This window comes from Dromaius novaehollandiae, chromosome 12 (genome assembly GCF_036370855.1).
Source record: "Dromaius novaehollandiae isolate bDroNov1 chromosome 12, bDroNov1.hap1, whole genome shotgun sequence".
Classification (NCBI taxonomy): Eukaryota; Metazoa; Chordata; class Aves; order Casuariiformes; family Dromaiidae; genus Dromaius; species Dromaius novaehollandiae.
Window position 1 is genome coordinate 26,346,193 of NC_088109.1, and position 16,196 is coordinate 26,362,388.

The following is a 16,196-nucleotide window of genomic DNA, read 5'->3' on the forward strand; positions in this document are numbered from 1 at the left end:
TGAAGAGTATGGAAAAGCCAACTGCATGACACCTCAAAACAGAGGTCAGGACTCCTGACTACACAAGCAGAATAACTTTCCTCCTTTTTGGTGGAAGGTCCTTCCTTAACAGTAACTGCCATGTCAGTTAGCCAGGACTGACTCAGGATTTTGCAACAAAGTTCTGGCACAGCAAGCCTCAAAACCAGATTTAATGCAGTAAGTAGGAGAGAGAAAGAGTTAGTGCACGTGCACACGTGGACATGCACCTATGCACATGCCTCCTCTGAACAGTGGGAACGAGGAGCCAAAACATCCGACTCCTACGGAGCACACGGAACAGATTAACGACATCAGCACGAGCAGTGATTTGTTAAACCTGCTGGGAAAAAGCTGTCCCATGAAATGGGAAAGGACGGTCCTCCGGATTTTGCAAAAATGGCCATAGCCGATGACCTGACAGAAGCATACTCCCTGGATACCGGGGACAGTCTGGGACGCCTGTTCTTCCAGATGGTGTCGGGAACTGAAGTACGGGATTGCCAGCAGCAAAGGAAGGGGAAAGCAGGGACAACTGCTGCTGCCCAGAAGCTCCCTCATCCAGAGGCTAACGGAGATGTCGACAGCTGTTTGGGCTGAAATACATGCGATGCGCAGGATCGCACAGCGGAGCAGTGGTGACAGTGGACGAAGCAGCCAGCAATGCACTGAAGCAAGGAAAATACTGGACCCAAATAACAAACTTGACAGGCACCATAAGTACTAGAGATTTTAAAGAGATTTTAAAATAGAAATGACAGTAAAACCACAATACAATATAGGAAGTAACCGAATGCCCTGAGTCTCTTACTCATTACCTCAACTAGCCAGACTCTACCATTTGGAGTAAGGAAAAATTCAGTGTAGTACACAAATCCATCACAAGAACCGTCCTCCAAGCATGACCGTGCAGCATTCCTCCTTACGCATTCTTTCAGAGAGAGAGGCCATTTCAACGTCCAGCCTGTGAGGCAGCACCATCCCTCCAAGCATCTCTGCACCCGGTAGGACACGCGCTGCCCAACGCCCCCCGCGCTAAACCCCGTGCTGCGGTAACGACGGGGCGCACGCTGACTGCCTCTGACGGGGTGAATCGTCGGGTTTCAGAGTCACTCCCAAATTGCAGCACTACTGCTAAAGCTAGAGCCGGGCCCAGCGGGGCCACAGGAGAACAAGCCAGCGTCTTAACGCACACACGCTCTTCACACATGGAGCAGACAGCAGTGCAGACACAAACGTGTAAATGGAAACGGACACAAGGAAGGAAGAACCAAACACAAAGTAAAATCAGCGCTGACATGCAAAAGCCCGAGAAAACACAGGGAGTCTGCGAGGATCTCAGCCCTGATGGAAACCAAACTCTGGCCAGCGCAAGCCGTTCCGCGGCCAGGAGGCACCGGGCCAGCCTTCGCCCGAATTCAGAGCGGATGCGGGTCCAGCGAGCCTAAACCGGCCAACAAAAATATCTGCAGCAACAGAGGAGAACCTGTTTCCATAGCGAGATTTTTCACCAGAGCATTAAGCTTTTCGTGCTGTTTAATAAGGGCCCCAGATTTCGTGCTCTCAAACCCAGCTGAGGCGACTCCAGCCGCTGCCTCGCGCTCGGCGCGGCATCCGATTCGTTTCAGTCTGTGCCCGCAAAAAACAAAACAAACGAACCTCAACTTTTTTTAGGGAGGGGAAAACACTCTCTGCAGGAAGAGAGGCATGTGTGCAACCAGAGCCCTCAGCGGGTATTTATTGATGTCTCTGTCGGAGATATTTTGAAGACGTGGCTGACCCTTACCTCCAAACTGCGGTCTGCCACAGGAGATGCTGCTGGGACCAGACGAGCTCTGGGGGCTAAATTTAGGCAGCAGAAACACATATTCTCATGACTTCTCCTGCTTTTTGTAGGGGGAAGAGCCAGAGGCAGGATAAGTGCTCCTCAGAGCGGAGAAGGAAGGCGCACAGGGAAGCGCGTTACGACTAGAAACCACCCCGTCGGCGGGGCCTCTCGTGCCGAGCGGCAGCGTCCTCCCCACGTCTGCACCGCGAAGGCAGGCTCGTGGCAGCGTCCCGGTCCCAGCCGCCTGTGCCCTGCTCCCAGCAGATACACGGGGAAACTCTTCTTGAATTCACGTATTGGGGGATTAACTAAGCCTTGTAGAGGCCCAGAGCCGAGCGTGGCACTTACCCGAAGATGCTCTCCCCCGTCTTCGCCTGCACTTCCTCTAACACAAGAGCAAAGTCATCAATAAGCACACCAGCGTTTGTGAGAAAGGTACCCCATGCTGTCAGCCAGCAAGGCAGCACTCGCAGAGGAGCGGAGACCAGTCACGTCAGGCACTTTAAAAATACGGACTATGCCAACGCACTTCCAGCCCGTTTCTGCCCTTCTCTGTGGAAGGGATAGGTCTCCCACAAGATCCAGAAGCAGAAGTCTGCAGAAGCCATTTGGCTACGCTTGCATCTGCTGAGGCAGCAAAAAGCATTAACACAGACTTTCTACTCAGGACATACGGACACAAACTTAGCCTTTACCAATAACCACCCTGATCCGCACAGAGCAGGAGAAGCCCAGCTGCAGGTCAGGTTAAAACCACACAAAACGTGATCCTCCTGCCTCCTCGGAGGTCTCCTCCAGCTCTAAGTCCTGTACAAAGGAAGAGACCCGGAACAAAACCCTCTGAGATACTGTCGTGCTTGAGGGGCCTCGTGTGAGTACGCGACTCCCTCCGTGCCCTTCCTCCCAAGAGCATCACCCGCAATCAGGCAGCACGGACATACGGACATACGACTGCACTGGGCAGCAATGAAAAGCCGTGAAGAGGTGAACAAGCTAAAGGAGCGGTTCCCGAGTAGGGGCTGCAGACAATAGGTCATCAAAGAAAAAACATCAGCGTCACGAGAAGTGCTCTAACGAGGGAAATGCACAAAGAAAGCGTAATCACATTTTATTTGCTATTGACTTTCCCTCCGGCCACTCCTGTCTGTACAAAAAGCCGTTCTCAGAATCAGGAGTCAAAGCCTTCACTGACCGTTTTTTCTATACGAGTAGCATGTAGACATTTCGGGTTACAACTGAAACAAAAGCTGCCATCATTAATCCTAAATTCTAGTATCACTGTTTTTCTTGAAAGCATTTCTAGTTGTAGTTAACTAGCTCGATTCTTATTACTGTTATAAAGAATAAATTTGTTCTTTACGGAGTACTTCACAGGATATTTTAAGAAAACATACAATGGAAAACCACTAAAAGTAAACACAGCAAATGGGAAAACCAGCAGGGTCAGGCACCCCAGGGGAGGACCCGGTGAAAGCCTCCACATTTATTCCCATCAGTGTCTCCTATTTTTAACTTACACCATCCTTTGTTTCAGCTGAAACGTAAAGATTTTCTGGGGACAATGGGAGAACTTTTAAGTGTTAGAATTACATGATTTGGTCCACAGGATAAAGCAATGGAAAAATTCTGTCCAAAGCAATGCCTTCACCTATACACAATTTTTCCACCTGCCAAGTCTCACTGTATTGCTGCACAGCGTCTCCAGGTTGGTCTTTCAGCTACTGCATGGTATGTCCAATCTTCTAACTCTGCAAAGCAATTCCCAAAGATCTTCTGTCTTCTGTGGAGGAGAGAAAATACCTAGTGCAGTGAAAAGTGTTTCACTGGGTTTAAGCTGGAGTTTAGAAAACTAAAATGCCTCAAGTTCTTATGTCCTGCAATCTGAGGCTTTTTCGTCAAACTTTGTAAGAGCATCAAGTTAAGCAGTCAGTCCAACCTTGATAGTACTACGTTATTTTTCCAGTGAGTAAATAAAAAGCGAGGTGTGCTCGGTACTTGTGCAAACTGATGCCACCACTACCTTTCTTAAAGACCTGACCCGGAGAGCACCCAGTTTCTGCCCAGGGTTTTCAACGCGTTTCCCTGCCTCTCTCTTCCTAGACTTTGCCATTGCATGGAGCTGAAAAAGCTTTAGGCAAGCACGGATAGTTGGAAGAAACTTTATCATTTTGCCCTCCAAATAAGGCTTAATCTTACAGTGGATGATTCCTTTCTTCTGGATAGTCTCATGAGGGAAGGAAAGGACTGAATCCACCCAGATTTGCCCTCACCATTTCTAACAGTCCTTTCACATCTCCAGCGATTTGAGCTGTGAAACTTTTAGGTTTCTGGATTATCCCTGACTCCTTTCCATCAATTGCTTTCACAGTTCCACCAACACGTTTTCACATGCCAATCACAGCTGGGAGTCATCTACCAGCTCCAACAATACCACTTGCCACAACACCCTCCCAAAAAAGAGATGCTCAAAATGGTACAGCGGGGGGGAGGGAAGGAAGAAGACTCCCTTATCCTACCTTTCCATTTCACAACCTAAAATTCAACTCTGAATGCAAAATAAAGAAAGTCCTCCAAGAAGCAGCAGTCAGATCTCCAACAGAGGTCACGCTCTCCACAAAACTATGATACCGCTGGTTATGCAACCGGCATTCACTGCAAAAAGGAAGATTAACATGGTGCAATCGCATAGAAGAAATTGCTCAGTGAGAGTCCCAGAAGAGGAAGAGAAGTCAGCAGCTGTCAAAATAAAGCACCAAGGCAAAGCCTAAGCGTTGCAGGGCTTCCTTTATGATCGAGAGCAGCAATTCACCCCAATGCAGTAGACTCTCGTACCTAAGATAGTCCTGAAGTCTTTGCAAATTGCATCCGTGGGCATCCATACCTAGTTACGGACACCAGCCGTGTGGATCAGATTTGGGTGAGTATTTCAGCGATCATGAAGTGAGGCCACCACTGATCCAACAACCTCTCATCCCTGGTTTTGACTTTTATACTTCCTTCTTTTATTTAATTTCCTGAAAAATCTCATATTGGCCACTTTTCTGGGGGGATTCCAGCCTACATCAGCACCTTGTGCACGGCAGTCAGGAATTCCATCTAAATTAATCAGCCCTAATTATTTCCTCAGTAAGTTTTACTCTGGTGGAACAGCTGCAATCAATCCAACCTTTCAGGAAACCTTTTTTTCTTGGTGTGCTCCCAATGTTTTTTTATGTGTGGATGTAGTAACAACAACAGCACATTAGCACAACACAAATCTGCACAAACAGAACGAAATAAGCACAAAAAAAAGAAGGCGTGGGAACACTTTATAGACTAGATTAGGTCAATCCTTTATTAAGGAGAGCCCAGAAGGAGAACACAAAGGTATCAGCAGCAGGAACGTTTTAGGCGTTGATTCGGATCTGGCCAAGCTACAGGAAATAGCTTCTCTGACCCCCTAGGAAAAAGTGGTCGAGTTCATGCTTGGGCAAGGATTAGTCAAAGCAGGGCAGACTGAACTAGGCTGAACTGTGAGAAGGAGAAACACGGCACTGCAAAGGATAATCCTAAATCTGCTTGGTAGGACAGATCTATCTACCCACAGCCTCTTAGTGAAAGTTCTCGTGCTGCTGTGTTGCCCTCAGAAATCGATAGAAGATAATCCAGGGATAATCCAGAGACCCTCTAATTTCTAGAGAACGTTAATTCCCTAGTTTGTTGCACAGGAAAATGCCAGGTTGCAAAATCAAGCGCTTTACTCATGTGAGAAAAGCAAAAGCAGCATGGGGAGAGTGGGGAGAGCTGAAAAGCTGGCTCTGGTTTCGATTCTCCTCTACTTTTTCCAGTTAGGAATACAAGGAAGAAGCAAGAGATCCACTAGAACTGGTTAAAGCATCAAAAAGAAAGAGCCAAACAGATTTCTGCTGTGTTTGTTCAAGATTTAAGAAGAACAAAAGGAAGTTTCACAGAAGCAGATGGTGGCTTTTTTTTCCCTAGAGAAGGGATATCTTGGCTGCCCTCAGGTGCTACAGACTTTGCCGGTTGCACCAGATCCAAAGGCATTACCTGCCCACTTGTTCCAGAAGGAAAACCGCAGTGCATTCAGCTCAGGGGCACGTCTCCCTTAGGATGGGATGGAGAAAGTCTTTTATACACTGAACGTTCCTAAGTGACGTAACTGGAGCTTTGTGTTTTGGGGCTATTAAAATGCAAAGGAGAGTTTATCTAAACTTAGAGAAAGAGAGAGTTGTACAAGAATGTGAATCACACCCTGAGTCACTACAATGAAATAAAGGAGAAGACCATTAAATGGTTCATTCAAGCACCTTACATTCCTTAATCCAGACATAGAAAGACTTTACAGATTATTAAAAACAGCAGAGCTTTAGAATCAGGTTACTAGCACGAACGTTGGGTATCCACATTAATATGAGCTGCTGGACTTTTTAATAAAGGAATAACAGGGTAAAATATTATACCCAGAAGTCAGATCAGATCATCTAATAGCATCTTCTGGCCTTAAAAATGTGTGCATCTAGGAATCCTCTGAAACAATTCTCTTCTAGGCTATTGCTTTACACCCCTACTTGCATCCAGTGGCAGTGTGTGTGTCTAAAGTTATATATATAATATATATAAAACTATAAATATAAAATTATATATATAGCATATAAATATGAAATTATATATATATCCTATAAATATAATTATATATTACATAAAATAATTCTTCAAAGAGCCTTTCATCTAGCATCTCAAAGCATCCTATAAATTGCAATAATATAACCTCACAGAATCTCTAAGAAGGAAGGATTATTGCACCAACTTTACAGATATATACACACACACACACATACATATACATATAGAAAAATAAGTCTTTCCTCTGTCTCCTCTGCCACCGTTCTCCGTCCCCAGCCTTGCCACACTGCAATTGAAATGAGCCTGTACTTTGCACTGAGGCCGAACTGCTCACCATCTACGAAGGACACAGATAACGACAATTAAAAACGCATTACAAATCAGTAGACTCAAATTTAAGAGCGCACAGAAACTGGCACATCTGACAACAGCACTTGCCCTATTTCTTATATATTTGCTTGATTTATGTTCCTAAAAATAACACAGGCACGAGCTCCTTGGAGACCACCTCAAGCATGGACAGCGCGGTGCCACCAGCCCGGCCGCAGGGAGAAGGGACCACCCGCCGCCCCCAGCATGGAGGGGGCCCTTCCACCCCCCCAGCCCGGCTCTGCTGGCCAGAGCCCTGCTCACGCGGCCCAGCGGAGCGCCGGGAGCTGCGAGCGAAGGTCCCCGGAGCCGGCGGGGATGCCCCGGGCGGGAGGAGCGCCGCGCTGCCCGCCACGCCGCAGCCGCTCCGCAGGGACCGCGGCCCACGCGTCTGCTCAGGGACCAGCCGGTCTGGCAGGACACCAGTGCTTTTACTGGGAAGGGCAGAGGTTTACGAGGTTTAAAGGAAAATAGTCGCAGACAACAGCCCCGGAGTTGTGCATACGAGAGCGCGTGCTGCAGCGCAACAGAGACAAGCAGCAATGCTTTGGGACGACTGCTCCGTGCTGACGTGAAGATCCACTCGCAGAGCCTGAGCCAAGTGCAGTGCACTACACAATAAGGAGGTGAAAAGCAAGAAAAGTAAACATGCAAACCACGTTGGAGGGCAGGTTCAAGCCAGAGGCGTAGAAAGAGGTCTGAGAGAAGCTGCCGGGGAGAAAGCCAATCGTCCGGCCGCATAACGGACCTCCAGAGGACTCCGGGTTCTCAGCCGCAGAAACTCCAAGGAAGATTACTTACACCTCCTGTAACACTCACCTCTCCCTATAACCGCTCTTTCTCAGAGGGGATTAAGCACCACCTGCACTTAAGGTTGCCCAGCACCTCCCACTACAAGTGAAAGAATGAATGAGAGTACGTATAAACATCCCACGTACACACTCTCCCCAAATACCGACCAAATTGCACAAGAAACCAATTGTTTGAGTCCGTGGCAAGCAGGAATGCCTTACGCCTTAGCTCACAGCCGGTCCGAATCCCAAGGATCGTTACGACTTTTCCTTACGGCACAAAAGTGTTTCCCCATTTGCAGTTTCAACATCTCACGACCTACGAAGGGCTAAAGGAGACGTGCATCCAGCTCAGTTTTTATTCTGAATCTGGGACCTGGTTTGCACGCACCAGGGAAGACGAACGAAAGCGATGCCAAGGAGGAGACCGGCCCGATCTCAGCAGCTCTCCAGATCGCTCTGGAAACGGATTCCAGCTGTGACCTCCTACTGCAACACAAACGGGAGCAGCGGTAAGAGCCATAACTTTGAATGCAAAGGCGATACTCGCCCCTTTCTGACCTCCCTGCTGCAGCCGGCTGAGCTGGCTCTGGTAGGCTGGCTCTGGTAGGCTGGGATCCCAGCGAGCACCTTCCCCAGCCCCTGGCTGAGCCGCGGGATTGCCTTGAAGCGACCCGACAGCCCATCGCAGCTCTGAGTACTGCGAGCTGTTGTGGCAGCGCGCGCGTTTTCTCCATACGAAATGCAATTAAGACAAAATTGTGAAATCTCCAGTGGAAACAACTGAGCTGGTGGCCCTGTAACATAGACTCATTAGAAACGAGGGCAGCAGGCACATCTTTCAGGAAAAGGGTTACACCAAACCGACCAGAAGCGTAGCTGCTGAGCACAGACCCCAGCAGAGAAAGCCAGAGACGGTGCTGAGCGACCCACTTAAGCAAACCATGCCTCCGAACCGAGGGGGCCTGTGCATCTCCAGGAGACTACTGCACTTCACGCGAGGCATGTCCTCATCACCTAGAGACACTCTTCTTTCATGTCCTCTTGGTTAATTATCCCCACTGCGCATTTGCAGTCCTAGCAATAAACATATCGATGGGAAGGGTAAAGTGTGCTCTGCATACGGTCTTGATCAGCAACTGCCCTTCAGGCCTTCCTCCAGCACACGACTAAGAAGTCTAACCGACTGCCGCAGAAGCAATGGGGTTTCCACCCCTGAAGTTGCCACCTCAGAAGAAACCAGCCAAATGCGGCACAGAGCCAACACCCCTCTTCACTCCTCCTCCTTTCCAGGAAAAAACATAATATTGGCATAGTAAGGGAAAAATATGCAGCGACCAATAAAAGAATATTCTCTGTCCTCAGATCCGGCCAGCTTGGAAACTAAAGAAAGGAAGCCTAAAGATAAGGAGGAATTGCACCATTCAGTGCCGTTCTGAAAGGGGAGAGCTCCAGCTCAGACTCCTCCAACGTCCGCAAACTCGGCTGCAGAATAGATGGGAGCAGACAGCTCTGGCGAAGGAAGGAAAGGGGGGGGGAAGACAGACACACTTTTGGCTTCGTAAAACAGAATGAAATATGGTTTCGACCTGGGGCCCCAATCTCTACGGAGTGCTCATTCCCTGGACTGCCCAAATGCCAAACACAGACACTAGACTTTAATCAAGTTGATGACAGCCTATTCCGCTCTTTGCCAGAGCCCACGGTTGCTTTCTTGCACTGTCACATGAAAGCGGAGACACCTTCTATCCATGGCTACGGTCCTGGACGATCACTCGTTGCAGGGGCAGCCAAAGTACATCTCTCTCGCAGGCCAAGCACAGCCACGGGCCCTCAGAGCACTCTCTGGTACGGAGATGCAGTTACTGGGCAGCTATGGGCTTCTTGATCCAAGTCAGCAGACCTTTTAAATGAAGAGAAATTACTTCCTTGCCGAAAGCACAGTCAGTGCAGGTTGCAGTGCTGTATTAAACAGTAGTTTAATGTTTGTCTGATGAGAAATTTTTGTTCTCAAAACTGGGTCAAGTTTGGCTACCCACTCTTTCACGCCGGTCTGTTTTTAAGTGAAGTCAGTTTTAGGGGGAAAAAAGCCCTATTGTATCTTATGCGCTGTTGTATCCCAGAGGGGAGGCACAAACGTTCGGGCTGTGAAGAACGTGCGATGGACAAAGCCACAGGCGTGGAGGGAAGGTCCCAGAAGGGCTTTCCACGCCACACGGGACCCCAGGCAAATGCTTCAAAGCCATCACGAATCGCCATGGACGCAGGCGCTGAGCACGCAGACGGCTAAACCCGAGGCTAATAACACGCGTCTCACCGGTGCGGAGCGAGCAGCTGCCACCCGCAAACACAGGGAGGACCACCCCTACCTGCTGCCCTTCTGCGAGAGTCGCCCACCCTACGGCATGAAGCGATCACATTGCTCCCTTCTAAGCTGAAAGTCAGTGTAAAACAGTCTCCTCTCACCGCCTTCCCCAGCGTCCCAGGCTTTCTTTACTAGCGGGCACAGAACCAGATGGTTATAGATAAACAGCTCAAATGAAGACAAGATCACATACAAAAATACCCTATCGCGGTACGGCGGCTCTTCCCAACGCCAGACAAGGCATCCTCAGGAGCAAGGAGAAAAGGTGCCCGCTGAAAGTTTTGACGTTCACCAGGACAAAATTTACTCCGCTCAATTAACTCATCTGATCTAGAACCGGTCAACACATCCCGCTGTGTTTTACCACTGCCAGCGGGCAAGGCCGCGATCAGCCCCTTCAGAGCCCTGTACGTCCCGACAGAGAGCTCTGAGGGATCCTGGTTACTTCTTCCTTGCCAGAAAGATGCCGCAGATGCACAATATATTTTTTCTCACGATGAAATAACGTTGTTTCTTCTGTACTTAATGTTCACTGACATTTTCTTTTCCTAGCACATTCTTTCACTTCTACGTGCAACAGCCATCACAGCTCCCATATGTGGCAGAGAAAAACAAGAACGTGAAAATAACATGAGAAAAAATAGGGGAAAGGCATATTGGGCTCTGCTCCCTTTCCTTACAAGGAAGGGATCCTCAGGAATATCAGATGAATTGGTTTTTTTCCCGGGTACACAATGCTCCAGTCTATCTTCTTTATCTAGTCCGCTACCAATTTGTTCTTTAAAACCAATAGCCTAATTGATACAGTAATATTACCTCGTAAGTACTCAAGGGGTACCCAGTGCACGGGAAGGACGGCTCAGCCCAGCGACGTACACTGCCTCCTCCACCTCCACCCACCTTGGCCAACGCTGCTGGTTGTACAAGGTCCCCGACGGACCCCTCGTTTGAAAAGTCCTTTGGCAAAAATAATCACGTAACTAAAAACATTTCCCCTCCGTTGCATGGTTGTCACCGCGGCAGAACTCTGCACACGCTCCACGTGCCTCCTGGGGTAACTGCTGCAAGACTGGTCGAAGGGCATGGCCCCTCGTTAGGGAAAAAAAGGTATTTTTAAATGAAATGTAAGAAACTGAGGCATGCATGAACACTGGTTCTGTAACATTTCCAGTTAAAATGAACATCCATGCAATGTCCTGCTGCTTTCCTACATGGAAAGTTATGATAACACCACGCTCAGGGTTTGTTTGTTTGTTTAAAAAAAAGGCTTCCCCTGCTTCACGTCTTCCATCCTCTCCCAAGGGCAGCAAACCCGACCCTCGCTCAGCAGCACGGCGGGAAGGAAGGCGCCTGCGACGCAACCTCCATCCCCCTAAACCTGCTCAGCATCTCCCGCTTCCACCTCTCTGTCCCGCAGGGCAATGCCCACGGCAAGCGTGAAATGACTCCCCAGGATGTTCCCACCGCCCACGCTTTCCACCAGAAACGATTTGCCAAAGGCGGAACGCGGGTTCCCTGCCCAAAGGAAGGTACCGGCACCCTGCACCACCACGCCGCGGCCCCGGAGCGGCTGCAGCCGGCTGCCTCCTCGCAGGGCGGGCGGCCTGGCCGAGACCCGGGGCACACGAGAGCACCCAACGCGGGGCCGCAACGCGCACGCGGCTCCCGGGGTCCAAGGAGCTCGTTCGCCTCCGGACCGCGTGCAAGGCACCCTGGAAACATCCGACTTCAAGCACGGACCTGCCCTGAGCCAAATTCGCTTTGAACTGACTATTAAAAACGATGACTATGAAGCAGGTGCAGTCCCCGCAGGCGTCCACCGCTTCTGGAAAGCAATCCCCCAAATATTCCACTCTACTCACTCGGTACGCACACGGCCAGGACCCCTGCAGCGCTTCCTCCGCAGCCCGCTCCCGCCGCGCCTTCCCCGTCACGCGCGAGGAAGACGAGGAAGAGGAGACGCGGACACAGGCGTTCCTGCTGCTGAGGAAGGAGACACTTCCCCTACGGTCCAGGCGTGGTCTGGGGTGGAGAGCTCTTGGATTCGTTTCATCCGTAGCTTCAAGCTAAAAACAACGGAGCTTTCAGGTTTACTGAGGTCTACAGCGATACCCATCAAATACAAACGCTCAGTTTAAAAAAAAAAAAAAAATCAGTAACGTATCGTCCCAGCAGGCTGAAGCAAATAAAGGTTTCCATTTGTTTGTTTATTTGAACTTCCAACTACCTAACAGCAGGTCTAACCTTGGTTCGGGAACCTCGCACAGCGTCAGCTGGAATTGCCGCCGCCTGACGCACCACGTGCACCGGCACGGCACACCCCGGGTAGCGTCACCCTGCCTAAAACAGGCAGCGAGGCGCGGGGCAAAACCTCCGGCAGCCCTTCCTCCACGGGTTTTCAGTCTTGTTCGAACCTCAGGCTACAGACAAGTCCTCCCTTCCCGCACAGTCCCGCTGCCAAATTTCCTTTCTCGTGCCGTACGGATGGTGACATTACACCTTACACCTAAAATACAGCAGAAGCAAGCCAGCCCGGGAACTCCCATGCTGGTTATTTGCCATTGCAGATGCTTGCGCTTAATGTCACACCGACGCACGCTCGCACAACCCCACGGGCTACGGTGGGGATATACGGGCTGAAAGTCGGCGGAGAGCCCAGTCCCCTGCGTGCAACACAGCTCCTATCTCTCTTCTGCAACCTCCTCCTGAAGCAGATTGCTAATTACTCCTGATTTTCACTCTTCTAAAATAAGCTCATACTGCAGCCTGCACAGATGTTGCAGAAGGACTAATTAATTGCACACCCACCCGAAATTCAGACTTTAACAAAACACACAGAAGGAAGACGCGCTATCAGCCACCAGCAACCCCTGCTACCCACGGCCGCCCAGGAGCAACGACCCAGCGAGGTCACCTACCCAGCCCTAAAATACCGTCCCACGCGGAGATCCAGGGAAGCGCCCAGGACCTGCTAGCACAGCACGGAGCAAGGGGAGGACCCCATACGGACGTCAAAATTAGCAGATTTTTGCATGCCAGCAGAACACATCAGCTGCTATCAGAGCCTGGTTGTCATCCGCTGCCTGTCAAAGCCGGGGGTCTCAGAGCATCCATGCAGCTGTCTGCTGTTGCCTCCGGCTTGGTAAGACTCAGCCTGCGGAAGCTCAAGGGGCAGCAGCTGACTCGGTGCAGCCGCTGGGTCAGGCCTTGCCGGGAGCAGAGTCCAGTTGCTCGTGCGAGGCCCGGATTTCACCAATTTCAGCAATATCTGTAACTGGATAAACCAGCAGGGGAGAAGGCGAGGAGCAGAGCAGTGGGAACACATGGCAGTTGCTCCAAATAAAACAGTGCATTTTTACCTAAACTAAGTACTAAAAACGAAGACCGAGAGGAAGTGCTAGAAACCACATCCCTGTATCACAAAAATGAGACTGGGGAAAGCACAGGAAAGTGTGCTTGTAGGCACAGTCCTGCTCTAGTTGGGGGCCGAATTAAACCCGTCAGTCTCTGGTTTAAATGGTTTAAATGATTTATTTCAGAAATACGGCTGCAGATGGCCGCTACAAGGAGCAAATAAATCTCCTCGCAAATACACATCTCATATACCACATTTTATGACTTTAGAGACAGAGTGTCTTCAAAGGCAAAGTATATCAAAACACTGTTTTCCATTTATCTTTCTAAACAGTCAGCTGTGGTTGTGGGAACCTCAGTGCACACCCGCCGCTTACCGCTGCTCCAAAGCTTCTCCCAGACGACTCTGCTTCGACTTCGCTTCCACGTGAGACTTCCGCTAATTCCTCCCTTTTCTCCTCCATCGGAGGATCGAAACGCTCTGCACCCACCGGCTAAACTCCGCAGAGGAAGCCTGCGAGCCTCTCGTTTCCAAGTCACCTCCCACTCAGAAGAGGCACGCACAGCCACATCTGCACCCAAGCCTTCCCTTAGGGTGGCTGCATACATAAAACGGGGTCCCACACTTGCAGATATCCTCTCGCTGCACAGGCACAGCAAGGGCACGATGGACGCGTAAACGGGCACTCAAGCAGACACACGAGCCACCCCCCTGCCGTGCCCTAACGGCGGTGCCCGGCCGGCCCCGCGTGCCACTGCCGCCGGGTCCCTCCCCTGGCCCTCCACAACGGCACGGCATCGCTACCTGCAGCTCCCGGCTACTTACTTTTAAGTTAGCGAACAACAAAAGAACAAACAACGCAGAAAAAGCGCTCTACGGCAAAGCAGGGGTAAAAAGAGCCGGTGTTTCCTCCAGACAACAAGCTCTGAGAAATGAAGAGATTGAGTGCACAGGGGAGAAAAGCAGGCTATTAAGTGTGCCTTTGCCAGCCCAGATCTCCCAAGCGGAACAAGCGACATTGCAACCGCCGCTGCCCTCACCTTGGCAAGCACTAGGGAGTCTGCTGCTGTTGGGACCCTGTGCGTTACTCTCTAAAGCCATGCAACGCTTTCAAAAGCCATTTCGGCATTCGCGTGCCTCTCCAGCTAGGGCAGCAAACCGAGCGGTCCCCGACGGCAGCGCTCCGACCTCCAGGACAGCTGCAAAGCACCTCGCAGCAGCACCACGCCGTACCCCAGCCCCCGGCTACCTTTACCGGTGTTTCCGGGCCTCCAGTCAGCTCTTTCCCCTCTCCCCCGCTCCTCCTCGGTGCCAACGCAAATTCCAGGCCTTAGGGATTAGTCAAAATATTCCCATTTATCTATGCTCAGTATAGCTCCTGGTTTTGCTCTGTGTTTTACTTTGAAGATTGCCGTCAGGGATCTCCCAGCCCTCTCCCCTACTTAAGTACTGCTATTTTTTAAGGCTTCTGCTTGCTTTCCACGTGTGCACTTGCCTCGCCCAAGGCCGCCAGCGGCCTCCTCGGCCAGCACGGAGCGACCGCGAGGGCACCGACCGCCTCCTGAAGACGATCAGACCCGGCGTTCTGCATCTCTATTAAAAACAGCACGCACAGCCAGTTACTGTAGATTTTCTGCTTTAAAACTGTGTTAAATTAAGGGCATATTCACTGCTCCGAGCTCTCCCTCCGCAGCATTTGGCTGGAAAGGCGAACACGAAAGCAGCAGCATCACTGCAGCAGCGCCTGGGAACGGGGAGCGAGTCTGAGCCTCGACAGCTGCAGTCCGAGCCTGATCCACCATCTCAGTTCTTCTCGCTAATCTAACCGAGGAGCAAAGGAAATCAACCATTTAACTCTCATAATATGCATCTTGAGAGCACCTTGTTATTTTCATGGTTTTTTTCCCAACAACTTCTCAAAATATCCTGCAGATCTGCCAGTACATCCTAAAATCTCCCAGCTCCCTTATGCTCTTACACCTTATCCCAGCTGCGTCTGCAGCATCAGCTACAATATTTATATCCTCCCGCTCTGCTGATTCACTATCCTCCCTTGCCTTTGTAGGAATTGTTTAACTGTATTTGCTTTTGAAAATACCACATTTACCATTCAAACACGCAGTTCTAACACTTCACCCTTCCAAAACCGATACAGAAGAGACAAAACTTTCATTTTTGGGGATCTAGATACTCCCTGTGGTGCACTTTCTTCCTTCCCCCTCCTCCCCTCCCAAAGTTCAAAGAAACCAAACCTGGCTAAACCTGCTGGGAACAGCAGCTTGGCAAGGGACCCAGGATCACCTGGGGCAGCCAGCCTGGAGCATGCCCCAGCCGAGGCAGGAGGCAGCTTTAAGCAGAGATGCAAAACCCACTAAGTTACTGTTGTCTGCTTTAAACTAACAGGCAGCTTCTTTTCAGCCTTCTCCTCTCGGATCTTACGTGGTCTCTTGGATGCCTATTCAAGCTACGCTAACATTGCCAGTGCTAACTTAAGCTAATCGGAAAGAGAATCAAGGAAGGAATCATAACTGGAAATACGTTATAAAGAGAGATGAGAAGGGATTTTCCACAGGTAGGCCAACCACCTGATTGACAAACACCAAATATTGATATATATACCCCCCGTGTATTTGTGATAACACAAAAGGGCCTGTTCAGAAACGATGTTTCTTCAGCAATCAAGTCCGGACAACTTCCCACCTTTTTTTGGAACACAACCTCTGGATCTTAGAGATCTTTGCTGAACAGACTAGCACCCACTGAGAAACTCCCAGGAACTCAGAGTTTACAACATACGGTGTATTAATGCTTCCTTTAAAACAGGGGCTTTAGGTAGAGGCACTGCAT

At 50.1% G+C, this 16,196-nt stretch overlaps 1 protein-coding gene across 4 annotated transcripts in view; it reads right to left on the reverse strand.

The window, feature by feature from the left end:
* The window catches only part of SRGAP3 (SLIT-ROBO Rho GTPase activating protein 3), a 137,750-nt gene that overhangs the window by 91,249 nt on the left and 30,305 nt on the right, over positions 1-16,196 (reverse strand). Inside the window, exon 1 of one of the 4 annotated variants that reach the window (XM_064519248.1) lies at positions 14,390-14,465. The exons of the other annotated variants lie outside the window; for them this stretch is intronic. Within the exon in view, the coding sequence (XP_064375318.1) occupies positions 14,390-14,450 (61 nt within the window). The 5' untranslated portion in view covers positions 14,451-14,465. Of the gene's footprint in view, positions 1-14,389; positions 14,466-16,196 lie in introns of those variants that run through there. 4 annotated transcript variants of the gene reach the window in all.